We start from the raw sequence: 27,650 nt of genomic DNA on the forward strand, positions 1-27,650 counted from the left end.
AGGTTCTGGAGCAGCAGTCTGTAGGTTGTAGCACTGGCCTGGGATCTGGAGACCTGGGTCTCAGTTCAATCTCAGGTGCTATTTACCTGTGAGTCCAGGGTGAGTGGCCTGCCCATGGCTCCAGCTTCGATGTCTGTGTTATAAGGGGGCTGGTAGTATGATCCCGAGGACCCGTCCAGGACAACTACCTGTGTGCTCACTGCCATGTCTGGGTGCTGGCCCAGGACCTGGCCAATGCAGATGCCCAGACAAGGTTTGTTGAGTGAATGTGTGATCCCATCAGGCAACTGTCCCTTGAATCACTTAGCTTATTTACTTGGCCATTGTCAGAGGATGTCACACCCACGGCCACATATCTCATTATTTGCTGGAAACTCAGGTGCTAGAAATAATAAGCAAAAGAAGGGGAACGGGTCTCTCTGAATGCTGCGGCTTGTCTGTGAACCTTCCGCCTCAGGGGGGCTGAGCTGGAGGAGACGCTGGTTCCACACCTTCTCATTCTGTGATTTGGCTTCCTCCAGGTCTGCCCAAGGGCTGGGAGACGGATTCCACCCCGGAAGGAGCAGTGTACTTCATCAAGTGAGTGGGACACCGTTTCCTTTCTGATCTCTGTCGTCGCTCCTGCCTGGTCCTTGTCTCTGATGTCACCTGGGACATCTCTGGGTCTGTGGATGTCTAGGGAGTGCCGAGCCCTCGAATTCTGCGGGTAGAGGCGTCTGTTTATGTTGGCCTGGGCGCTGGCCCTCCACGTCAGTGCAGAGAGCTTTCTGAGGTGGGGTGGGTGGAGCACTGGGCTGGGCTGTATCGGTGAGAAGGAGATGGCTCAGCCAGATGGAGGAGACTCTTCTAGACACCCCAGCCAATGGTTAAGAGGAAGGGAATGGAGCGGCGCACGAGGCAGACAGATGCGGAGTTGTCGGGAGGGCAGGCGTGGAGGGCGCCCCCAGGCCCCCTGTTCTTGGTCTCCTGGATGGGGCACCTGGGATCCTGGGCTGGAGGTGTGTGTGAGTCCTCTGAGGGGTTGGCCAGGCCCCTGGGGGCTGGAGCAGTCCTGAGTTTTACAGCTGAAGCGGACCTTGGGAGCAGGCCCTGGATCTCACGGGGACGCACAGGCCCCTGTTCCCTGAGCTGGGTGGTCCACAGCTACCCACTGGGACTCGTTCCCTTCGTCTCAGCCGTCTCCAACCAGGCTGGGTCCTGACTCCCTTCTCATGGGTGAGGCTCGGCATGCTCAGGCCTGTGGGCTCCCCGCCTGGTCCGGCCCCCAACCTGTAAGGGTGGCAGAGCCGCTGCCTGGCTGGCTGAAGCCCTGGCACCGCCAGAGGGAGCTGCAGCTCTGCCCTGGAAAGAGAACACTGGTCTATCCCCTTTCCCTCCAGCAAGGTCTTCTCTGGAATCCTCATCCACCACCAATACCATGAGTTTTTTTGTTTTTTGTTTTTGTTTTTGTTTTTTTAATTCCTCTGTCTCAGGACCAGCCATATTCTGTGTGTATGTGTGTGTTGTGTTGCTGGGGACCAAACCCAGGGCCTTGTACATGCTAGGCAAATGCTGAGCTACAAGACCAGCTGTGTGTGTGTGTGTGTGTGTGTGTGTGTGTGTGTGTGTGTGTGTGTGTGTGTTGCTAGTGATGGAAACTAGGGCTTCCTGAATACTTGGTAGATGCTTTATCATGGAGAGACACCTTTTCCCCAGCCATATCCTTAAAACAAAAATGGAAACCTTTTTAAGCCAGGAGTGGTGGCATGCCCGTAATTCAGTACTTGGGAATATGAGACAAGAGGATCACAGGTTTGAGGCCAGTGCTTGTGAACATAGGGAGACCCTGTTTTAAAATAAAAAAGAAAATAGGGCTGAGGTATAGGTCAGAGATAGAGCATCCATGGGTTCAATCCCTAACAATACACACACACACACACACACACACACACACACACACACACGTGAAAACCTTTTGATACAGTATTTGTTTTGGAAACTGTTCTTCTAATACATGGCTCCTACAGCCTGAGCTTTTCCTAAAACTGAATCCAAGTTCTCCTTGCTTCAGTTAAGGACTATTTCTTCTTTTCTCCTTATAGAAGAACCTCTTACTATTTCTCAAGATACATTTGAATCTTGAGATGGTTTACTAAGCACTTTTTCACAGTTGTTACCCGATTTCATCCTTCCTTAAAAACTTACCTGAGGTGGCCTGGTCCCACCCACCTGCCTGGACTCCTCTCCCACAACTGGCCAGCTGTTCTGACTTTTGGTATTCCTTCCTTCCATTCTGTGGAGTCCAGCCCCACCTCAGGACCTTTGCACATGCTGTTCCTTTTGCCTGAAAGCATTTTCATCCTATTTCCACCCATCTGGCTCCTATTTGTCAGTTGGTCCAGTGTCATCTCCTTAGGCCTTTCTTCATGACTCCCTCTGAGGTTTCCCACCTCCCTTTGGGTTTCTTTTTATTGTATTGAACACTACCTGGAACTTTTATTGGGGGGGGGTCTGGGGATGGAACCCAGGAGCACTCAACCTCCGAACTACACCACCTGCCCTATTTTTTATTCTTTATTTTGAAACAGGGTCTCACTAAATTGCAGAAGACCTCATTAAGTCGCTGAGGCAGTCCGAGAACCGCGATCTTCCTGTCTCAGCCTCCTGAATGCAGGGATTACAAGCGTGTACCACCATGCCTGGCCTACCTGGAACTTTAACAAATGCATTTGTAAGCCAGTGTGGTGGCAAACACATATATTCCCAGTACTTGGGAAGCAGAGACAGGAAGGTCGCAGGTTCAAGGCCAGCCTCAGCAATTTAGTGAAACCCTATTTCAAAATAAAAGTATAAAATAGAGCTGGGAGTATAGCGCAGAGGTAGAATGCCCCTGGGTTCAATTCTCAGTACTGGAAAAAAAAACAAAGCAAAACAAAAAGCACTGAGCTGGCAGTGGAGCTCAGAAGTAGACACATACACACGCACGCTCACGCGCGCACGCACGCACACACACACGTTTACTTTTTCCCAACTGGCATGTTGTCTTTGAGAGCAGATTCTGGCTAATTTTGTCTTCTAGTCCACGTTAGGAATCTAATATTTGCAGAAATGAATGAATGAATGAATGAATAGCATTCAGAGGTAAAGGACAGAAGCATAATTAATTCCTGCTTCAGCCACCAACTGGGGGCGTGCTCCCGAGACGCCCACCCGCCCCATTGGTCAGAACTCTCCTCACTGTCCTGGGCCTGCTCCGTGGTTGCCGGAGACCTCTGCTCTCCCAGCCCCAGCCTGGGATCCCTCTCTCCTCCACACCTCCCAGCCCCCATTGGACACCCACTTGGCCATGTGTGTCTCCAGACCTGGTGGCCATTCTGTGTGTCAGCAGCAACAGCGGCCACTCAGAGCCAAGTGCTGTACCACGGGATCTGGTTGAGTCCTTGCAACTCTGTTAGAAGGAGCTACTGTCATCCTGGTCTTGGAAAATGAGAAAATAGCCTAAGCAGGGCGTGGTAGCGCACGCTTGTAATCCCAGCATTTGGGAGGCTGAGACAGAAGGATTGTGGTTCGTGGCCAGCCTTGGCTACTTAGTGAGGCCCTTTGCAACTCAGTGAGACCCTGTTTCAGAATAAAGAATGAAAAATAGAGCTGAGGGTATAGCTTGGGGTGGAAGGCCCCTGGGTTCCATCCCCAGTACTGCAAAAAAAAAAAAAAAGAAAGAAAGAAAGAAAAGAAAAGAAAAAAGAAAGAAAGAAAGAAAGAAGGAAAATAAAAGAAAAGAAAAGGAAAAGAAAAAGAAAATAGCTCTACATGGTAAGTAACTTGTTCAGTGTCGCGAAGCTGGTAGGAACCAGGCTGGGAGACAGTGAGTGTCCGCGTGGTTTCCCAGGCTGCACTTTTAGCATGATGCCACAGCCTCCTCGGGGCCTGGACGAGGGAGCCTCTGTACTCTCCTGAGCCCGTGAGTTCTTGAATGACCAACCCAGCCCATCTTATTTTCAGTTTCTCGCAGAATCAGATCCCACCCAGGTTTATGACATTTTTCAGGTGGGTGAATTTAAAACTCTGAGGACCCCAGATGTGGATCCCAAGAGGTAATAATAAAAGTCAGATATCCAGACAACTTGGGGAGCTATATTTTTTTCTTCTTGTAGGGATGCATCAAATTTGAATGAGCCAACACCAACATTCTCTTGGGATCAAACAAGTGTAGTTGTGTGTTAGTGAGCTGTTTCCTTCATGGTGTTTGGGAGGTGATTCTTATGGTACCCAGAATGGACATGTGCCTGCAGTTTTGAAAGTGTTATTTACCAGGAAGAGGGTGTGGGGAGAGAAGAAAAAGTAAAAGGTTGGGTAGAACCCATTGCTGGCCTTGTGCACGTGTGACATGATTCCACTAGAGGGCACCAGAGCACGCATGATTGGCCCGAGCAGGCCTTTAAGGGGTTGGCTCGGTGGGAACCCACAGACTCACTCCCTAGGCTGACAGGGCCTTGCAGGAGCTGAGCTGCCACACCTCAACCACTGTGCGCCTGGTGGACTTCTTTCTGAATCTTAAAGATCCTGCTATGGAACATCTTATCCCCGACCACTGGAAATTCTCTTCTTGGCCCTCATCTCCTTCCCTTGTTCCCCGCTCCAGCAGCCCATGTGAGTCTTTCCTATTCTGTCCCTAAGAGCATGTCTGTCTGTCTGTCTCTGTCTGTCTGTCTGTCTGTCTGTCTGTCTGTCTGTCTGTCGTCTGTCTCTCCAGAGTCAGCAGGGAGGGCGACATGGCTGGGAGGTCTTGCAGAGGCACACCCAGCCCTGTCGCTTCTTCCTTGTTCTGATGTGAATGCCTCCTCCAAGAAGGTGCCAGGATGCGCAGGCAGCCCTCCACCCACACCTAGGGAGCATCGTGAGCCGCTCAGCATCAGGCCAGGGGGTCCCAGGGGGAGAGGTGGGGGTGCTCAGGGGCTGGGTAGTGAGATGCAGGGGACCCCTGTGAGGCTGGGCTGGGTCACAGAGAGTCTCTTCAAACCCCATGCTGTACCTGGTACAGTGGCCCTACCAGCCCTGACCTCAGAAAGACAGCGGGCATGCCAGGACAGTAAAGAATGAGACAGCCCAGGAGAAAAGGGACCGAATGGGCTGAGATTCAGGGAGACCCCATTTCAAGTGAGGAACACCAAGCTGGCCAGAGGCCCTGGGTTAGCGAGGGGTAGAGCTGGGGCTGGCTCCCAGAAAGCTCCATTGCTGGGCTCCCTTTTAGAAGGTGGGAGGCCTGTGTGGATAAGGCCCCAGGGCGAGGAAGGTGCTAATGGACAGTAAGTCGTCATGGGGTGGGAGAGTGTGTGCTGTTCTGCAAGACCTCAGCCCTTGCATCTTTGCTTGGAAAGCATTTAAACAGGAAGTACAAAAGGGGTCTATAAAAGGTTTTTATTTTATTTTATTTTATTTTATTTTAGTGTGTTGATGAGGATGGAACCCAAAGGCATTCTACCTCTGAGCTACAACCCCAGCCCTGTCTTATTTTTTATTCAGGGAGTTTATTTAGATAGTATGTGATAAAGGCCACGGAGAAAACGGGGTAGGGGTCATGCTCCAGAGGGAAATGTCTGAAGCTGGCTGTTTTCTGGGGTTAAAAGCAATCTGGGTTGGGAGGCTGAGACAGGAGCATTGCAGGTTCGAAGCCAGTCTCAGCAGCTTAGTGAGGGTCCCAGCAACTTAGAAAGACCATTTTCCAGATAAACTATAAAAAATAGGTCTGGGGTGTGTCCTGGAGGAAGAAGGCACCTGAGTTCCCTCCCCTGTACTGCAAAATAAATAAATAAATAAATAAATAAATAAATAAATAAAGCAAGCAGCCTGAGTGCTGGGCATGGCATGGTGGGGCACACTTGCAATCCCAATACTTGAGAGGCTGAGACAGGAAGATTGCAGGTTTGAGGATAGCCTCAGCAACTTAGTGAGGCCCTCCACAACTTAGTGAGACTGATTCCAAATAAAAAATAAAATAGGGATAGGGATCTCAGCAATAGAATGCCCCTAGGTTCAATTCCTAGTGTGCGTGCACACACACACACACACACACACACACACGTACACACACACATAGGCAGCCTGGGGCAAAGAGGTTATGCGGCAGAGTCTGGAGTGGTGTGTTTCCGGGAGTGGAAAGCAGTGTGGTGTTTTTCACGTATTGGGTTTTACTCCCTCTGGACTCCTCTGGACCCTTTTTTATCAGAAGTATTACATTTGGGAAGACTGACTGACCTGTGTTGTTTCTCCCCCTTCCCACGGGGAGGAGGTCCAAGTAAGTGAGGCTTTGCCGTGGGCTTCAGGTCTCAGCTGACCCTCTCAGGAAATGTCTAGCTAGCCACCTAACAGGGTCCCCCAGTCAGTGGCCACCAGAGCCTGGGCACTTGTAGGATATTCAGGTTTCAGAGACTAACTAGGGATCAAGAGGTGAGACTGCGCCCATTGAGCAGAGGCAGGACTGCAGAGAAGCTTTCTTTAGACTCCATTCTCCCCGGCATCTCCTCCTCCTCAACACGTCCTGCATCCACATCCTCTGGGCTGACAGGAAAAGAACAGAGCTTTGGCAAAAAGAGTGTGCCCCCTCCACTTGGCCTCACCTGTCCTTGCTGGAACCTGGGGACCCCCGTGCTGCATCTCCCAGGACTCCCCAACGTGAAGGCACGGTGCCCACGCCAATCCCCGATTCCCCATTTGGCCTCAGGTGGCCCCGGAGCCCCCAGGCCCTGCAGGAGTATTGTCTGGCTAGTCTTCTGCAGCCCTTGCCCTCTGTCTGCAGCGAGGAAGCTGCCCAGCAGGCCCGTCTGTCGACTCTCTTCCCACGCCTGAGGATCATGTGGGAGGGGGCTGAAGTCCTGTCCCCTTCCCCACTTCCAGGGGACTGAGGCTCTCCAGTCCTGCTCTACTTCACCAGTTCCTCAAGGCCAAGGACCCTCAAGAGTCCCCCCGCCCCACGTTCTTGGCTGTCTGGAGGCAGACTCTTCCCGCCTGGACTGGGCAGCCTTGCCAGGTCCTGGAGAGCCAGGGCAGGGGAGTTGGGTTTAATCGGTCCCGCCAGGAGCTGGGCCCTCACTCACAGCTCCCCTGCCCCTTCGAGCCAGTGGCTTCCCCAGGGCCAGAGAGGGTGCTCAGCAGTTCAGCAGGGCTGGGGAGGGGGATAGCTAAGGGCCCCTCTCCCGTGAGAGCTGCTGGGCCAGCTGTCCTGACCTGACTTCCCAGCTCTGCCCTGCCTCAGAAGGAACAGTGGTCCCTTCAGCACCTCTCCAGCCACTGACTTCACTCCACTCTTGTGTGGGGTGCTGGGGTGTGGCTCCGACCCCAACTAACCTCCTACCCCAACTAACCAGGCTCCTCCTGAGCTCTGGGAAAGAAGGCATCTCCTTCTGAAGCAGATTTTTTACAAAGAATAGAACTCTGATTGGTAAAAACGATACTTATACCAGATCATGGTAAGAGATTCACTTGTATTTGAGTGAACCGAGGCTTGATTTTTTTTTTTTTATCGAGTCATTCTATTGGCGAATAAAAAGGGTAGAATTGCCATGCAGGTGGGGCCTGGTGGACACCCCTCAGCTTCTTGGCACATTTCTGTGTATTCAGACGCGACCCCGGGAGGTCACGGGGCTGGCCTCCAGCTCGGGGTCTCAGGGGCAGACAGGCCTGAGTCCAGTGAACCTGTTTTACCTGAAGACCCTCCATTTTCTTCCCATCTGTGGAATCTGTCTCTGTTGTGCTTGTCCGTCACCACAGAGATGTGCAGAGAGGGAAACTGAGGCAGGTGGGGAGTGAGTCAGAGAGAGACTCTTTGTCTGCAGCAGTAACCATGCTGCGGTCCCCATTGTCTGATGGTCTTTTGTCTCTGACCATCAATGTGCAGAACCCAGGTGCCCCTGGCTTGGCGGTCACCCTCATTCAAGGTCACTGGGTGCCAACTGGGCTGAGGACCAGGAGGTCCTGGCTCCTGGCAATGGGCTCCAACCCTCTCTAAATGTTATTTCTTTAAATTCAAGTGTTGGAGGAGGGGAAAGGAGGCCCCAAGGCCCCAGCCAGGCTCTTATAAGCCCTGAGCCATGCCCCTCTCTGGGGTGGGCAGTCAGCGCTGAAAGGCCACCAGAGGCCGCCGGGTGCGCCGGGTCCCTGGGCAGCTCTGGCTCCCTGCAGCTGTTGTGGGAGGGCTCTGATGATGCAGCGTATCCAATGCTGGCCCACATCCCCGTTGGGGGGCAGTCTTGTCCCTGTGGTGGGAGGCCAGGGAGGCTGGGCTGAACCCACCCCATCCTCTCCCTGGTGGGTCGGGCTGCGAGGGTGGTTAGCAGCTTGTCGCTGGTGTGGATGGAGTTAAACCTTTATCGGGGGACTATTTACTTCTGATCCTAAGTGACAGCTTGGGGAGAGAGAGTCACGTGGCACCAAAATCCCCGCGGGAGCCGATGGAGCATGCCCAGCTGCTTCTGCCTGGGAAAGATGCTGGGTCCTGCAGTAACCACAACAGCATCCTCTCCCTGCGCCAGGGCCCTGCCAGCCGGAGAGATGACTGATTAGATCAGATTAGATCCAGGGCCCTGCTCTTCGGAAGGGGCCCCCGGGGCGGGGGAGGAGGACCCCAGCTGGCCTGAGCTGGGGGAGGGGCGCCTTAGAGCTCGCAGAGGTAGCGCTATCCCCTATCTGCGCACTGGAACACACCTCCAAAGCAAGCCAGCAAGCCGGTGAGTCTGTTTTGATGCATCAGAGAGATGAGGCGGGAGGAGGAAGGTTGGGCTCGGGTTGGAGCTGGCAACCGCCAGCCTGCTGGGAGCTGGGCTGCCTTCCCCACCCCTCATCCTTGGCAGCGTTACTTAGGGATCTCGGATGCTGAGAATGCTAATTATAGTCCTCTCCATGCCCCCAGCCCCCTCCAGAATCCCTGTCAGCGCCTATGCTGCCCTTTGAATTGATTGCATCTGAATCGCATCTTCGGGGAGGGTAGCTTTGGGGCCCGACCTCCTGGGGTCCAGCTGGGCCCCCAGCCTGGCTAGGGTGGTGGAGGAGGCAGCCCCACCCTGCTTCTAGAGCAGAAGGATGAGACGCAGCAGGAAGGGGGACGTGTGGGGTGGCCCAGGGGTTGGGCTCAGGTCAGCCCCAGGGACTCACCTTCCTGGGTGGAAGGGGTCAGAGTATTTCTTTCTCATGGGTCACAGGCTGGGACCTGGGGCCACAGAGACTCAGATTCCTAGGGGCTTCAGAGGGCAGCGTCTAAGACTCAGTGGGGAGCTCCTGAAGGAGTTGGAGTCTGGAACATGCCCAGAGTGGTGTACAGTCGGACCGGCTGCCCCCAGCCGAGAACCCCAGGATTATTGTGTGAGAAGCCCCGGAAGGGAGGGGAGAATGGTGGGGAACTGGCCAGAGAGGGGTGAGGGTTGCTGGGGTGAAGGGGCCAGGAAGGGGATAGAGAAGGAGGATGAAGAGGCTACTGGGAGAAGCCCTTGGAGACCGCCGGCAGGGGAAGAGGAAGCAGAGTCAGGATGGAGGGAGAGCTGGCATGCAGGGGGCCGGCCTGAGGCAGGGGTGGGGAGGGTGAGCTGCAGGAGGTGGTGGGGTGGAGGACTCAGTGCAGTGTCCCAGGAGGTGTGGCCTTTAGGGCTGGACAGCTCTTCTCAAATCCCTCTAGACCCCTGGCCCGCCATCTGGCAGCTCGGGCAGCTTGGGCTGTGAGCTGCACCAAGGGTCTCCCGAGTGCAGGGGGAGCCCTGGGTGGCATGTCTGCCTGAGCCCCTGTCCAGATGGCTGCGGGGACAGTGCAGGTGCCTGCCCTACAAAACCCCGAAGCTGCTGTGGGGGACCGTGGAGTGGAGTTGGGAGGTTTCTGTGTGCTCTGCTGGTCCAGTCTCCAGCTTCCACCTCAGAGCATCTGCAGTTTAGCCAGGGCAGGAGATGACAGATCCTGTTGGTGGAGAGGGTAGGAGCGAGGGGCCACAGAGAACCGGTCCAGACGGCGGCCCCAGGCTCGGGCCTGTCTCCTGGCGGTGGTGGCAGGAGGGGCCCAGGACTCCTGCCTGGCATGGCCACGGGGCTTTCCTTACGGAAACAAGCGGGCTTCTGTGTCTCCACACAACGGTATGGAGAGCTGGGCCACAGATATGAATTATTAAAAGTCCTCGGTTTCCCAATCACCAGCGAGGTGATAAATGTGTTAGTGTGTGTAATTAATCCTGGCGGGCTCTGCACGGGCTGGAGACAAAGGGGACTTTTTTTTTTTTTTTTTGCATTGGGGCAGGACGCATTACATAGATAATTGCTTTGAGTGTGTCTGCCTGGATTATTGAGTTGGATTCTTCCTGCTTGGTGTAAATGAAGTAATTACTGAGGAAGGCGGCGAGCCGGGCAGCCTGCCCTGGCTCCTGGGCTGACATCACAGCCCAGCCCTGCCGCAGCCCAGGGCTCGGCAGAGGGAGCTGTGGTGGCCCAGACAGGGTTGAAGTGTCAGCCTGTGCCCAGCAACCTGCGGGGCTGCATGCCAGTCTCCTGGCTGGCCTGTGTGCACTCGGTGAGATCATGAGGGGGGGGATCTCTGCACGTCCACGTGGCCCCCAGGCGGGGTTGGGAGGGAGGTCAGAGCTAGGGACTGGGAGGACCTAGCTTGCTGCCTGCCGCAGGGCTCAGCTGATGAGCGCTCTGGGACTGGCTTGGTAAGTGACATGAGCTCTGCAGCCCAGTCTCCAAATAACTAGAAAACTCTTAAGAGTGAGCTTTACTTGGGAAATTAGAATTTAAAGTGGGAAGCAGAAGGAAAGCTGATTCCCTTGGTTCAGGTAGGGTTCAGCTCAATACGGCACCTGGAGATCATCTCAGCCAGCCTCCTTCCAAGCCCAGACGAGCCTCAGCCAGCCTCCCTTGGGGAATCCCAGCGACAGGGAGCTCAGCACCTTCCTGCAGGCAGGTCATTCTTCACTTGTGGCCCCCAAATCTGCCCTGGTCTAAGTTCCATCCGCATGGATCAAGTCAGTCCTGTCTTTCCCTTAGTGATAAAAATGGCTTTCTTGTCAGCCAGGCTCCCATACTTGGGAGGCTGAGACAGGAGGGCCACAGGTGTGAAGCCAGCTTTGACATCTTAACAAGGCCCTCCGCAACTTAGTGAGACCGTTTCCAAATAAGAAGTAAAATTGGGCTGGGGGTTTATAAATCAGGCTGGGGGTTTATCTTAGAGGTCAAATGCCTCTGGGTTCAATGCCCAGTGTGGGCGCGCACACACACACACACACACACACACACAGATGGCTTTCTCCTTAAAGTAGCAACTAAGAGTCAGCACGTAGAGGCGATGAACGTGTTCTACATGGCCATTTCTGTTTTAGACACTGGGTTGTTGGCCTCATTTTTCTTTTACAAATAATTTAATACAAACATATTTGTTCATTAAGTTTTTTTTTATGATTTCCTTAGGACAAATCCCAAGATAGCCTGGTGCAGTGGTATATGCCTGTAATCCCATTACACACACAAACACACACACACACACACACACACACACACACACACACACACACACCATGTAGAAAAACACATTAAAAAAAGTTTAAAATTACTCATTCTCTCAGACTTGGTATATAATCCTAACATTTTTGGTATATTTATTTTTATGAATATATACACAGACATGTGACTAGATTAATTATCACAATATACATATACATATCATTATTTTTGTGTGTGTGGGTTTGGGGATGGAACCCAGAGGCATTTGACCTCCGAGCTACACCCCTTGCCCTATTTTTTATTCTTTATTTTGAAACCGGGTCTCACTGAGTTGCAAAGGCCTCACTTAAGTAGCTGAGGCTGTCCACAAACCACGATCCTCCTGTCTCAGCCTCCCAAATACTGGGATTACAAGTGTGCGCCACCATGCCTGGCTTATCATTAAAAATTTGAACCAGATGTATATTGTTGTCATATAAGCATTTCTTTCTCTCTTTCTTTCTTTTTCTTTTCTTTTCTTTTTTTTATTCTTTATTTTGAAACAGGATCTCACTGAGTTGCAAAGGGCCTCACTAAATAGCTGAGGCTGTCCACAAACTGTGATCCTCTTGTCTCAGCTTCCTGAATGCTGGGGTTACAAGTGGCGCCACCATGCCTGGCCATTTTTTCTATGTAATTAATTTTTTTTTCTTTTCTTTCCTGATACTGAGGATCAAATCCAGGGGCAGTCTACCACTGAGCTACTTTTAATTTTTAATTTTTTAAATTTTGAAACAGAATCCGTCTAAGTCACTAGCACTGACCTTGAACCTGTGATCCTCCTATCTCAGCCTCTCAAGTACTGGGATTACAGGTGTGTGTCACCACACCTGGCTCATTAAATATTTTTTTACAACATCATTTTAAAGTAGCTGCCTATGGGCTGGGAATATAGCTTAGTGGTAGGAAGAGTGCTTGCCTAACATGAGAAAGTAGCTTCTTAGTATTTCATTAGATAAATATTTACTTTTTCGTGGTGCTGGGAATTGAACCTAGAGCCCTGCACATGCCAGGCAGACACTGAGCCATAGCTGCAGCCCTATGTTTTTTTGTCTTATTTTGTTTGTTCATTTATTTTTGTAGTGTTGGGGATGAACCCCAGAGCCTGGATCATGCTAGGCAATTGCTCTTCCACTGAACTATACTCTTGGCCCTGTTTGTTTATTTATTTTTATTGTTATATTAAATTAGCTAATTTCTCTTTTTTACTTTTATAAACAATGTTACAACAAACATATAAATATCTGAATCATTATACATGTCAAGAGTTCTCTTCCTTGGGTTACATTTCTCGAAGTGGAATTGTTGCATTTTTTTTTAGTAGTTAGACATATTTTGCCAAATTTCCTTGTTCAAAAGAAGTGGTTTACATCCCCAGTGGTTGTGTATGAGAGTGCATTTTGTGTCCCAAGTACCAGCATTGAGCACTAACTTTTTGCATGGCTTTAACTCCTTGTTCTTCATTGCTTCAATCCCTTTATTTGATTAGTAGTAAGGTTTAACATTTTAAAAAAGCACGAAGAGCCAGGCGTGGTGGCGCACGCTTGTAATCCCAGCATTTGGGAGGCTGAGACAGGAGGATTGCTGTTTGTGACCAGCCTCATCTACTTAGTGAGGCCCTCTGCAACTCAATGAGACCCTGTTTCAAAAATAAAAAATAAAAATATCAGGCTGGTGGTGTACCTCGGAGGTAGAATGCCTCTGAGTTCAATCGCCAGCACCACGCACATGCACACACAAAAATGAACCATGAAGAGCCCATATGTACACCAATATGTAATATATTCATTTAACAAACACATTTATTTATTTATTTATTTATTTATTTATTTATTGTACTTGGGGTGGAACCCAGAGGCTTTCTACCTCCAGGCTATACTCCCAGACCTATTTTATACTTTATTTGGAAACAGGGTCTCACTAAGTTGCTGAGAGCCTCACTAAGTAGCTGAGGCTGGCTTTGAACCTACGCGATCCTCCTGTCTCAGCCTCCCAAGCGCTGGGATTACAAGCGTGTGCCACCACGCCTGGCAAGACTGGCTTTTCTTGCACTTTGGTGCAAGATCCAAGTTGACTTTGGTACAAGATCCCAATTGTGGGGTCAAATTGAGGTTGAATCAGGGCTCTGCCACTTACTTAATAGGACTGGGACCATGATTTGGTTTCTCTATTTCTGCTTCTGGAAAATGGATATCACGTTACCCATCTTAGTTTTCTTGGAAAGATAGATGAAGTCATATATGTAAAGGATGTAGAATAGTGCCAAGAAGAAAGTGATGTGTGTGCTTGTTGATTTGTATGAGAAGCATACATCTCTGAAGTCAGGTGCGATGATCTCCCTCCCTCCAGACCTCTCAAGTCCCCTTTTCAAGGCTCAATACTCCAGTGTTCCTCCAATTGCCCTCCTTCCTCCCTCAAGCTTTCCTGGTGCCTCTACACCGGGCATGGTCTTGCTGTCCCCGAGTGTGGTGAGGTGACTGCTCCATTTCCAGAACATCTACTTCCTCCAGAATGATCCCTGGGATGTCACTCCTGGACCTTCCTCTGGCAGGTGCATGGATAAAGGGAGTTTGGCTCCTGTAGCATCCTCTGGCTTGTGGGGCGGGCCACTGCAGCCCAGCTGTCCGCTTCTGCCCACCCTGCCCCAAACACTGCCTCGTACACATCCTTTCTCCATCCTCCCCTGTCAAATCTGTGCACAGGCTTTCTCATTCCCGTGATCCCTCTGTGCACCTTGCAAGGTAATACAAGCTGAGCTGATAAACTAACTCTGGTATGTGTGTTAGTAAGACAGAATTTGAAGAAAGAAGGCTTACCTGGAATTTGAAGATGTGGACTCAAACCCTGGACCAAATTTGCTGTATAACTTGTAGCAAGTCAATCTCTTTGAGCCTTTGTTTCCTAGTCTGACAGCTGGGGTTTGTGGTTAGTAGCTCTACCCACCTACCTCACTGATAGCCAGATGATTTATACGTGTGGAAGGGTTTTGTAAACTACAGTGATCACACAACTGCCAGTTATTGAATAGTGTATACCAAAAGGCAAGCACTTCCACTCAATGGCCATACAGATGCCAAGTAGGCTGGTGAGACATGTGTTCATGGCAGGTGGCACTGAGGGCGACTGTCAAATCCTCTTGGTCATCCATGTGGTCTCTTTTGGCCTCTATTGTGCGAATTCAGGAAGCAGAGCGGGCGCTGGTGCTGATCTGGTGATAAACACACGTGGCCCCAAGGCTCCAGGCTGGTTCGTCCGCCTTGGTTTCAGCTGTGTCTTCCTGGGAGTTTCCGAGCTTCAGGGAGATGGCCTGGAGCCCTTGGAGGACGTGAGGCTACCTGAGCTTTGGCAACACCATGTCCACCCAGTCTGGCTCATCATTACCTAAGAAGAACTTGCATCCATAATTACAGACACCAATTTGCTTTTAATTAGCCAACTGCTTGCAATTAAACTGTTAAATTCAACCAGGCCTTGGGTGGCAAGGTCATTTTTCTGATTTTTCTTGGTTCTTAGGCCCTCAAGAACATCAGTGGCTATCCAAAGACTGCAGGCAAAGCCTGCTTACTTTATCCCAAACTGGGGCTGCCTGTCTGGAGCACTGTAGAGGCTGGTGTTGGAAGAGAAACCTGCTTTGGTTGGTGGTAGGCCAGGGTATGGTGATGGGGTGCAGTGCTCAGACTTGTCGGAGCCACAGTGAGCTATAGAACCCAGGTTCCTTCCTTCTAATTCCAGTGTCTTTCCCCTTCTGGTCCTGCTTCTTCATCTCCAAAATGAGATTGAGCTGGACACAATGGCACATGCTTGTAATCCCAGTACTTGGGAGGCTGAGACAGAAGGATCTCAGGTTCAAAGGCAGCCTCAGTCACTTACCGAAATGCTTAGTAACTTGGCAAGTCCGTTTCAAAATGAAAAATTAAAAAAGGACTGGGGGTGTAGCTCAGGGGTGGAACGCGCCTGGGTTCATCTCTGGCACTAATAAATAAAGAAAAAGGGACCGATCATTCTTGCCCTGTCCTCCTGACTGAGAGTCAAGAGAATCAATGTTGGAAGTGGGTGTGAATAGAAAGTAATGCGGCACCAAGTTCCTCAATCACATGTGAGTGAAAAGCTCTTCGGCCTTATCCCCGTGCCCCCAACGTCCTTGGCCACGAGTTCCTGGCCCCCCTGTACCCTCTCAGTCAGCCCTGTGCTCTCCAGTAATTCTCAATTCCATTATCTCCTCATCTGCCCATGCTCCCCACACTGCGAGCGAGCCGAGGGCAGGACCTAGCATGTGATAGGTGCTCAATACACACTGGCTGGCTAGCTGTAGTGTGGGCACGAGGGGTTTCAGCTGCAAGGAACAGACACCGAGAAAGCCTTTGGGGGCAGCAGGAGGGGGGCACTGACTCTGTTCTCCGTGGCCTCCCTCCTCTCTCCACTGTGCTCTTCCAGGGCAAGAGGTGGTCCGATTTGTCTTGTTTGTATTGGGGATGTTTGGCGCAGCCCCAGGCGTGAGATAGTGGTTTGATAACTTTTTTTTTTTTTTTTTTTGACTGACTGAATGAGATGGGGTCGTGTAGTACATGGAGCACAGAATTCAGAGTCAATGGATAGGGCTTGGAATCCTGGCCCTACTGCTTTGTTTTGAGGACTATTTAGTGTGTGCTTATTATGTGCCAGGCAGATCCTAGGCTGCAAAAATAAATTTTGATTTTTATTCTTTTTTTTGTGGTACTAGGAATGGAACCCAGGGGCTTTCTACCTCCAGGTTATACCCCCAACCCTATTTTATTTTTTTATTTTGAAACAGGGTCTCCCTAGGTTGCTGAGAACCTCACTTAAGTTGCAGAGGCTGACTGCAAACCTACGAGCCTCCAGTCTCAGCCTCCCAAGTACTGGGATTACAAGCATGTGCCACTACGCCTGGCTCTATGAGACAGATGCTACATATTGGTGGTTAAGAAAGAGACAGGTTCTCTTGGAAGGGTCAGGAAAAGATTTCCAAGGCAGAAGCCTTACACTGGGTCTCACTGGTTTGGGAAAGTGACTTAACTTTCTGGGTCTCAGTTCCATAAGCTACATGCGAGGAGACTAAAGTCTCCTTCAGAGAGGTGAGGACAAAATGAAATACAATAACATGAATTAAACATCTGACACTGAGTAATCACTTAATAAATGTTCAGAATGTTTCCTTAAAGCCAGGTCAAGTGGTAGCTTGGAGGGGGAGGGGCAGGAGCCAGCAGCTCCAGGAATTTCTGGAGGCCTGTCCATACCCTTCATTCTAGCTCTGTGACCTTGAAAAAGATCCCTTAACTCTCTAGATCCAAGTTGCTGTGTCTGCCAAGTAAGATGATATGTTTGTTATGTGGATCAGTTGAGAAACTTCACATGAAGGACCTAGAACATGTTAAGCATCATAATTACTAGAAAATATTACATTAGCTCTTTTTGGAGGGTCCTAGGGATGGAACCCAGAGGGAATCTACCTCTTAACTGCAGCCCACCACCCCCAGCCCTGTTTTATTTTCATTTTGAAACAGAGTCTCACAGAGTTGCTGAGGGCCTTGCCAAGTTGCTGAATTGGCCTTGAACCTGCACTCCTCCCGTCTCGGCCTCCCAAGTATTAGGATTACAGATATGTTCTGCTATGCCTGGCCTTAGCTCTTCTTTGATTATTATCAATGTATTTCATGGAAAGACTACATCTGTATGCAGAGACACGCACGTTGTATGCGTATTGATGGAAGGGAGGAGGGGGGTGAGGGCCCAGGTTAGGCGGAGTGACAGCCAGTGCTTGCTACGTTGGTGATACCTTCCTTAAGAAGAAAGGATGTTGAAGAGGTTGGAGGGATCGGGTTTGGGGACAGAACCAGGGAGGTCAGCTCGTGGTTCCATGCTCCAAGCTGAGCAAGCCTGCTTCATGAGAAACTAAGAGGTCCCCTGACAGCAGCAACTTAATTCCCTCAGGCATGTAGGCCTTCTGGCCTGGGCCAGTCCTGCCAGCAACATCCCAGCTGCTCTGTAGCCTGGCTGGTCCCCTGACCTTCCCATGCAAGGCAGCCTGGCGGCCATGCTGGGTTACCATGGTAATTGGCAGCCTCCCAGCTGGGTTGCCCCGGTAACCAGTTAGCTGGTATTTGGGAGAGGGGGTGGTGATCTGGGGGTAATCAGCCTCAAAGGAGACAGAGAAGGACAAGGGCAGGACAAGAAAGAAGACAAATTTCAGATGCCCCCAGCACAGCCTTCTCCTCTCTCCCTCAGGGGACTGGGAAAGCCAGAGAAAGGCAGGTAGGAAAAGATGCTGTGTTGCTTCCGCCCTGTGTGTGTTTCCCAGTATATCATGGCTGATGCAGGATGTTTGGAAGATTTGATGGGTGGGGGGAGAGCTCTCCTTAGCAGGGAGAGTGACAGCCAGGTCCCAGGGGAGAGCCACGCACCATCCAAACCAGAGCTCAGCCCCGGCCCCCTTCTCTTCCCCTGGTCCGTGTAACCTCTGTGAACTTTAGTTTCCTCGTCTGTAGAATGGAGGGGCTGATAGGGACCTCCAGGGCCATTGTCTGCACTGTCCGAGGTGGCCTCCCTCTTCTCCTTCCACGCTGCTTTTCTCTTTGCAAAGTGGATGCCCTCCAAGCCCATGGATGGCTTGTGCAGGAGGACCAGCCTGGTCGGAGCCCAGCCCGAGGCAGGGGTGGGATGTGTGGAGAACTTAGAGACCTGGCTCTTATTCCGAGTTTATGGCCCCATCTGCCGAGGGCAGAGAGCAAGTGCCACCGGAGAGAACCTTTGCAGGAAAGTTTGAAAAGACAGAATTGTAACTGTTGACTCAACCTGGAGAAATGCCCTGTCCTTATGATCCGTGACACACTGGCTTCCTGGGGGCAGTGTTGTCTGGGCTGGTTTCTCTAAAGGTAGTCTTGACTCTGCAGCTTGATTCACACCCACTGCTGAGTCACTTTTTTTCAGCTGGAGCGAGAGAGAGAGAGAGAGAGAGAGAGAGAGAGAGAGAGAGAGAGAGAGAGAGAGAGAGAGAGAGAGAGAGAGAAGATAGAAAAACGCCTCAGGCTTTCTCTGGCCTCCTGCAGCTCACCTTACTTACCTGTTGGATGCTTACAGCTCCCAACTGCAAGGTAACTGAGGCTCAAGGTCACACTTGCCCAGGTCACAGAGGCAGCAGGTTGTAGCCAAGGCCCAAACAGGGTGTCTGTCATTCAGGCTCACAGTCGGCCCCTTCGTTTCCCCAATCTGCTGCCCAGTTTGATTCTTGCTGTGAGAATAATTTTTATAGAGAGAGAATCAGAGATCTAAAGATACAAAAGGACCTGTCCTGGTCACCTCAAAATTAAGGGCCTGGCCGGGCGTGGTGGCGCACACTTATAATCCCAGAGCTCGGGAAGCTGAGACAGGAGGATCGCGCAGGTTCGAAGCCAGCCTAAGCTACTGAGTGAGGCTCTCAGCAACTTAGTGAGACCCTGTTTTCAAAATAAATTATAAAAAATAGGGCTGGGGTGTAGCCTGGAGGTAGAAAGCCCCTGGGTTTCACCCCCTAGTACCAGAAAAATAAACAAATAAATAAATAAGGGCCTGGAGCCACGCTGGGAACTCAGGTGCCTCTTGTCTGTTGTGTCACGGACTGGGACCAGGCTGGGTGCTGAGGGTGTGTGTGGAAGAGGAGGCGTCAGGGGAGTAAGTTGAGGCTGGGGAAGTGAGGGGGCTGCTGCGTGAGGCGAACCCCTCCAGACAACTAGACTTCCTGTCAGGGTCCTGGGGCCCTGCCCAATTGTCTCAGGTTTCTGGGAGTTGTTTCTGAAAGAAAAACCTTAAATCAGTCCCCAGAGAAGCCAGTTTACTGTCAGACTCTGGTAGGACAAGCGAGATGTAGTCAGCAGGAGACCGCCAAGTGTGGTCGCAACTGTGGCTGCCTTCTCTGGGGGAGACCTTTTCTCTGGGGGAGACCTTGGTGCCCAGAGGCCCAGGTGAGCAGTGGCTGGAGGAGGAGGGGTGGAATGATTCTAGAATATCAATACTTATCGCGATGGAAAGGGGGCCTGAGGTAAGAATCAGCACACAGAGGAATGTGAGCTACTTGGCGGGTCCGTCCTTCCTTCCTTCCTTCCTTCCTTCCTTCCTTCCTTCCTTCCTTCCTTCCTCTTTTGACACTGGGGATTGAACCCAGAAGCTCTCTACCACTGAGCTACATCCCAGTCTTTTTTTTTCTTTTTCTTTTTCTTTTTGTGGCACTGGGGATTGAACCCAGGGGAATTCTACTTTGGAGCTACACCCCAGCCCTATTTTTTATTTTGAAACAGGGTCTCACTAAGTTGTGGAGGGGCTCACTAAGTAGCTGAGGCTGTCCTCAAATCATGATCCTCCTGTCTCAGCTTCCCAAGTACTGGATTATAAACATGTGCCACCATGCCTGGCCCCCTGCCACTTTTATTTTTTATTTTGAGACAGTGTCTCTCTAAGTTACCCAGGCTGGCCTCAAACCTGCCATCCTCCTGCCTCAGCCTCCCAAGTAGCAGGGATTATTACAGGCGTGGGCCACACGAGGCCTGGCACCTGGTTCCGTTTTCAACCACATGGTGTGCGTTTACTTGGTTTCTCAGTAGGTCTCTCAGGACCTGACTTGTCTGTGTGTGCATGCGTGTGTGTGTGTGCGTGCGTGCGTGTGTGCGTGTGTGTGTGTGTTTGTGTGTGTGTCTGGGTGGGGGTACTCAGTAGATGGTGCCCTCCCTCCCTTCCCTCAGGGACTTTGCCCTTTGCAGCAAACAGAAGGGACTAGGCGTTTCCAGCCAGAGGCATTTCCTCCTCGCCAGGGTGTCTCCCGTTCAGCTTCAGCTGCCCGGCACTGCAGTGGGGCAGTGAGACCCTGTTTCAAAAATAAAGAATGAAAAAAATAGAGCTGGGGGTGTAGCTCGGAGGTAGAATGTCCCTGGGTTCCATCCCCAGTACCGCAAACAATAACAACAACAAACAAACAAACAAACAAAACAGGGTCTTATTAGGTTGCTGAGCATTGCTATGTTGCTGAAGCCATCTGTCCTCAAACCTATACTCCTTCTGTCTCAGCCTCCCAAGTCCTGGGATTACAGGCATGCACCACCACACCCAGCTCTTATTAAGCCATATTTTTAAAGTGACCTTTCATTGACTGAAAAAGCTGGTTGGAAATAGAAGCTGTTCTGTAATATTCTAAGACATCTACACATGTCTTTCTGTCTGATAAGTTTGTATCTTCCCACAGCAATTAGCATAACTGCATAATAAGTGTCAAAATATGCAGTTCTTGATAAACCCCTTCCCTTCCCCTTCCCAGGCTTGGGGATGGGCTGACTTACACGGGGTGAGAGCACTCTGGATATCCTGCTCTCATATCCATCCTTTCCTGGGCTGGCATTTCAGATACGTCTTCATCTCTGAGCCAGGACCGCTGTTTCCCCATCCCTGGCTGAAGCTCTGCGGGGTAGAGTGGGAGTCACGTTTCATCTTCCTTCTCTGCCTTCCTCCTCGGGGACACCGCTTTGCCACTCACTGACCTCGGGGGGGGGGGGGGTGCTCGGATGATGTAGACAAGGTGCTGGTCCACAGGAGAACTTGGGGTGGGAAAGGCTGAGCCTCTTCCAACCCTTTTGTAAATGACTCTCTCTACCTTTAATATTTCTTCGAGAAGGAGCGAGCTATTTTCAGCCAGCTTAGAGGAGCGTGTCACTCCCACAAGAATCTCTTGAGGTAACAGGTCAGGAGAACAAGGAGGTGTCAGCAGCACCTCATTTGCATATTTCCCACAATCCTTTCTATGGCTCAATTTATAGGCATCCTGGTCAGGTTTAAGCCTGGTCATTGCTGTCCCTTTCTCTCCATTGCATGCACCAGAATCAGTGCCCCAAGGGTCACGGTCTGTCTTTCTAGGTAGAGGGTCCGAGGCAGGAGAGGGGTTTAGACTCTCAGCCTTGGAAGTCATCTTTCCCTTGGCTCAACTTTCCTCTCAAGTAGCCATCGCCTTCCCAGAGTCCAGGCCCCTGGCCAGCCCCCGCCCTCTCACTCTGCCCCGTGCAGCGGCTTTTCCCCTGCTGGACAGCTTAGCTTAGACTTGAATCTCTTCTGATCACGGAACTTGGACATTCCCTGTAACTTCCACACTTTGCTTCTAGTTCAAGGTTCCAGGCCTCCTTTTCTGGGCTCCCCTGTTTGTCCTCATTTCAAGAGTCAGATAAGTGTCGGGAGAACATATAATGCAGTGAGAAAATACGGCCTGTGGCCTCTGACTGCTTGGGTTCGCATCATATTTGCTAGCTGTGTGACCCTACTTATAATCCTTAACCTCTGCTAGCCTCAGTTTACCCATCTGCACTCTGTGAGTGATGATGGTACTTACCTCAAAAGGTTGTTGAGAGTTAGTGAATTGGTAAATGTAAAAAGCTTAGAGCCGGGCAGGCGTGGTGGCGTACGCTTGCAATCCCAGCATTCGGGAGGCTGAGACAGGAGGGTCGCGGTTCGCTGACATCATCAGCTACTACTTAGTGAGGCCCTCTGCAACTCAGTGAGATCCTGTTTCAAAATAAAGAATAAAGGCCGGACGTGGTGGCGTGCACTTGTAATCCCCGCACTTGGGAGGCAGAGACAAGAGGATCGCGCAGGTTCGAAGCCAGCTGTTCTAAGCCAGCCATGCTGGCTTAAGAGACCCTGTTTTCAAATAATAAAAAAAAGTATAAAATAGTCTGGGAGGTAGAAGGGTTTCCAGGAACCCCAGTATCACCAAAAATAAATAAATAAATAAATAAAATAAAAAATAGGGCTAGGGATGTAGGTTTGAGGTAGAATGCCCTGGGTTCTATCTCCAGTACTGGAAAACAAAACAAAAACAAAAACAAAAACAAACTTAAAACAGTGCCTGGCAACTAAGTACATACATGGTAGCTTTAAATTCTCTCTCTCGGTCTCTTTTGCAGTATAGGGGATTGAACTCAGGGGCATTCAAGGTACACCTACCCCCAGGCTTTTTTATTTTTAATTTTTAATTTTTTTTATTTTTGGTGGTACTGGGGGTGGAACCCAGAGGCTTTTTACCTCCGGGCTATACTCCCAGACCTTTTTTTTTTTTTTTTTTTTTTGGAAACAGGGTCTCCCTAAGTTGCTGAGAGCCTCACTAAGTAGCTGAGGCTGGCTTCGAACCCGTGCGATCCTCCTGTCTCAGCCTCCCAAGTGCAGGGATTACAAGTGTGCACCACCACACCCGGCTATTTTTAATTTTTTAAAATCTTTTTGATGCTAGAGATTGAACCTAGGGGCATTCTACCTCCAAACTATACCCCAGTCTTTCTTTCTTTCTTTCTTTCTTTCTTTCTTTCTTTCTTTCTTTCTTTCTTTCTGGTACTAGGGATGAAATGTAGGGGCTTTCTACCTCTGGGCTACACCTCCAGACCTATTTTATTTGGAAACAGGGTCTAAATTGTTGAGAGCCTCACTAAGCTGCTGAGGTTGGCTTCAAACCTGTGATCCTCCTGCCTCAGCCTCCCAGGTACCGGGATTACAAGTGTGCGCCACCATGTTCAGCTTTTATTTTTATTTTGAAACAGGGTCATGCTAAGGGTTAGGTTGCTGAGAGCCTCACTAACCTGCTGAGGCTGGCTTCAAATCTGCAAGCCTCCTGTCTCAGCCTCCCAAGTACTGGGATTACAGGCATGAGCCACCACACCTGGTTTCCCCAGCACTTTTTTTTTTTTTTCTTTAAAACAGGGTCTCACAAACCGGGCATGGTGGCACATGCTTGTAATCCCAGCATTCGGGAGGCTGAGACAGGAGGATCACGGTTCGTGGCCAGCTTCAGCTACTTAGAGAGGCCCTTTGCAACTCAGTGAGACCCTGTTTCAAAATAAAGAATAAAAAGTAGGGCTCGGGGTATAGCTCGGAGGTAGAATGTCTCTGGGTTCCATCCCCAGACCCGCAAAAAGAAAAAACAAAACAAAAACCAGGGTCTCACTAGGTTGCTAAGAGTCTCACTACACTCCTGTGAGACTCCCAAGTACTGGGATCACCACCACACCTGGCTTAGTTTTTCTCTTAAAATAAGCAGTCTAGAATTGGACACAGTAGTGGGACTCTGATGCCTTCCAATATTTCCATTATATCAGACCAAGTTTGCAAATCACTGGTGTTTGAATGAAGTTTGTTGTACTGAAACCCCCAGCTTATTTTCTCTTGGATGGCTGTTGGCCTTAGATCTCCCTCCCTATCCTACATAAAAGACATGATCTGAGTTAGAGGGCAGCTTGGTGTCAAGGGAAGCCCAGAGCCTCCCTTCACGTGGGTCCCAAACACGGCGAGCCCTCGCCGGTGCAGTTGAGGCCTTTCCACAATGCTACTCTGTGATCTGGCGTTCTCGTTGAGAAACCTCCTGACCCAAACTGAGCTGCGCTGAAATTCTGCTCCCCATGGGTCTGCTTTCTCTTTCATGGGCCTCTTCCACTCTTCTCTGCTCACTGGCTGCATTTGCTTATCAAGCGCGCCGAGTGCGTACTGTCAGACCTTCCGCACCTCCAGTTCTAGTCCCTCCACTTCTCAAAGTTTCCCGGCTTTAGGTGAAAGGACACGGGCGCTCCATGTTGTGTCCAGAAGGCGGGCTTCATGGCGGCTGCTGAGGCGAAGCCCTTGCTCTTCCTGGCCCAGGAGCAGCTGCATCACTTGGGAGCTTGTTAGAAATGTGGAATCTCAGGCCTCACCAGACCTAGGGAACCAGAATCATTGTTTTAACATGATCCCCTAGGCAATGCATATGCATATTTAAATTTGAGAAACAGGAGTCTAATTATTCAACTAGAGGGGAGTGGAAGTCTTTCCAAGGTTTTTTTTTTTTTTTTTTTTTTTTTCTTTCTTGATGGTGTTGGGAATTAAACTTAGTGCCTTGCTAAGCAAGTGCTGTATTACTGAGCAACACCCCCTAGACCTCTTCCAAGGTCTTGAAATCAGTCCTGCTGACTGGGTTCTTGGGGGACAGACATAACACTGTTTCCAGAATATCTGACGACAATCTCCCTGTTAACCTCTTAGAATGCCCATCATCAAGATTTTACAAAACACTCACACATTCATGTTTAAATTTTTGGCACTGAGAATTGAACCCAGGGACATTCTACCTCTAAGCTACACCTCCTGCCCAATCTTATTTTTTATTTTGAAACAGGGTCTCACTAAGTTGCAGAGGGCCTCACTAAGTTGCTGAGGCTGGCCTTGAACCTGTGATCCTCCACTGTCAGCCTCCCAGATACTGGAATTATAAGCATCTGCCACCACACCCAGCTTTACTCACACATTAAAAAAAAAAAAAAAAAAAAAAAAAAAACTAGATTGTGGTTTTCCCCCATTTTATTAGTAATATGTTTCTGAGCATGTTTCAGACCTCTGGGTTCTATAAACAAATGGAACATTTGTTTTTCAATGTTGAGCTGGGCGTTGTAGTGGTAGCAGGATCACAGACAGGGTCAAGGCCAGCCTCAGCATCTAGCCAGACTCTGGAAATTAAAAATAAAATAGGTCAGCCAGGTGTGGTGGTGCACGCTTGTAATCCCAGCATTCAGGAGGCTGAGACCAGAGGATCGCAGTTTGTGGACAGCCTCAGCTACTTATGAGGCCCTCCGCAACTTAGTGAGACCCTGTTTCAAAATAAAGAATAAAAAATAGGGCAGGGGGTGTAGCTTGGAGGTCAAATCCCCCTGGGTTCCATCCCCAGACCCGCAAAAAAATAAAATAAATAAAATAGGTCTGGGTGTATAATTTAGAAGTGGAAAGTCCCTGGGTTCAATTCCAAGTTCCAAAAAAAATTTTTTTTCAACGTTGATTTTACTTTTCTGATACATTTCATTGGGTAAAATCCCAGGCCCAAGGAAGGGATGGGACAGATGATAGGGACACAGCAGAGAGGGGCCTCCTGCATCTCAGCAGCACAGCGGGAGCTGAATGTTAGAACACAAATCCACCTATTTGCTGACCCATAGCAAGGAGACAGACTCCAGTGGAACAGACCCCTGCAGCGCACCATGCAAGTTCTGTCAGTCACTCCTGCAGGATGGGATTCCAGAGCCCCACACTACAACCAAAGGTCTGGTTCTAGCTCCAGCTCTGCTCCTGGCCAGCTTTGTCACCTTCTGAAAATTATACTCTGACTCCTGGTTCTCCGCTTGGCATAGAGGACTCTGGAGTCATTCGTATCCCCTCTGGTGCTTTAAAGAAATGTTCTTTCCCTCCTTGAAAAAAAAACGGATCCGGTTGGTTGGTGGTAGGTACCCAGGCATCCTATGGGTCCAGGATTGAGACCCACTGGATCACAATCTGCCTCTCTGGTCTCAGAGGAAGCCACAGTCTCCGGGGCCTCTTGTCCTGTGGCCTGCATCTCCGTGGCTGGGGTCCCTGACAGGAGACAGGCCTGTCTTGGCGCAGCACCATGGCTAGGTACCGGGCGAGCTAGGCAGGACTGTAGGGCACCCCTGTCTTCTCCAAGTGCCTGGAGAGGAGTTGGGATTCCTCCTATCAGCGGCTTGCTCTCTGTCCTTCTGAGGACAGGCGATCATCTCTGACGTCTCTGGCATTGTCTCCATCTCTCCGTGTCTGAGCTTGCTGCTTAGGAAGAGGCTAGGGAGTCAGCCAAGATGGCGCCTTGTCTGATTCCTCTCTTTGCCCCTCCTCTCTCTCTCCTGTAGCTCAGAGATGAGAGTCCCTCTGAGGCCTTTTCTTGCCTCTCTTTCCCTCTATTCCCTGCTGCAGACTGAGCTGCTCTCGGGACCATGAGCACATCCAGACCCCTCTGACTTGGCATGCGGGGTCAAAGCACCAACGTGCCCAGCATGGCTCGTTCGCAGCAAGCCTGGCTTCTACCCTGGGGCCCAGGATGTCTCTGTGAGCATCCTGGGATAGGAGTGTGCCAGGATGTGTGTTATCTCCTCTTATCCCTTTTCTCCGTGCAGTTGCTGTGGGGACCGGCAGTGTCTCTACAGTGGGCTTGGTAATTGGCGCTTCAGCTGGCTGATTGACTCTAATGCGGGTGAACATTTATTTACCCCAGCAGCCGCCTCTCAGACAGCCGTTAATTGCAGGCACGAGACAGAGACAATAATTATGGGATAACGGGTGGCTTTTGTATAGGTCCTTCTCTTTGCTCTGTGTCAGCAAACATGGCAGGTTTGTTTTCTAACATTCAGCTTCCCCACTGCGAAAATGTGGCAGCCCCCTCCCCACTCACTCCATCTCTGTCTTCCTGCCCATCCTGTCCCTTCCCCCTGCCCTGGGCCCCGGGTTTTACCCAAATTCCCTGGGTGACAGAGAGAATGTTCATCTTCCAAAATATCATCTCCTAATTCTCATGCAGCCATGACTCCATTTTTAGAGTTTGTGAGGTTGTATTGGTAGCTATATTTAGTTTATATTTTTGACATAGTGTGTCCTTATGTTGCTCAGCTCCTGGATTCAAGTGATCCTCCTGCCTCAGCCTCCTAAGTAGCTGGGACTATAAGTGCATGCCATCTTGTCCCACTGAAGAACTTCTTCCTCTTTTTTTTTTTTTTTTTTTCCTTTTCTATTTTGTAGTGCTGGGGGATAGAACCCACAGCCTAATCAAGCACTTTATCACCAAGCTACATTTCCTGAATTGGTACTTTTCAAAGTACCTTTAAAAAAAGGTTAAGTAGCTAAGTGTGGCAGTGCATGCTTGTAACCCCAGTACTTAGGAGGCTGAGACAGGAGGATTACAGGTTCAAGGCCAGCCTCAACAACTTAGTGAGACCCTGTTTCAAAATAAAAAATAAAACTGAGCTGGGGGTAGAGCTCAGAGGTAAAATGCCCCTGAGTTCAATCCCTAGTACCACACACACACAAAGGATAAGTAAATATTAAACTATATGCCTATTCTGCATGTCCTTCTAATCTTCCTTAATGTTTTTACATACTTATAATTAGTGTGTAGCTATTGTCCTGTCATGCATTTCTTTTTTATTTAGTGTTTTTTTTTATACAAACACTCCCAGCTATGACAATGGCCTATGAATTCGTCATCTTAAATTGCTATAAATAATTCTGTCATGTTACTGCATTACTGTAGTGCTCTTTTCTTATTACCAAGAATTTGGGTGGTTTCCAATTTGCTACTATTATGAATAGCTCTGTTCTAAACATCTTTATGTATACTGATTTCT

General features: G+C 50.0%; 1 protein-coding gene across 1 annotated transcript in view; it reads left to right on the forward strand.

The window, feature by feature from the left end:
• The window catches only part of PLEKHA6 (pleckstrin homology domain containing A6), a gene marked incomplete at both ends in the record, with an annotated part of 162,927 nt that overhangs the window by 10,858 nt on the left and 124,419 nt on the right, over window positions 1–27,650 (forward strand). Inside the window, one exon of the mRNA XM_080698512.1 lies at window positions 522–579. Coding sequence (XP_080554638.1) covers window positions 522–579 — 58 coding nt within the window. The remainder of the gene's footprint in view (window positions 1–521; window positions 580–27,650) is intronic.

The sequence above is a fragment of the Muscardinus avellanarius genome (genome assembly GCF_963383645.1).
Source record: "Muscardinus avellanarius genome assembly, chromosome: 7".
Classification (NCBI taxonomy): domain Eukaryota; kingdom Metazoa; phylum Chordata; class Mammalia; order Rodentia; family Gliridae; genus Muscardinus; species Muscardinus avellanarius.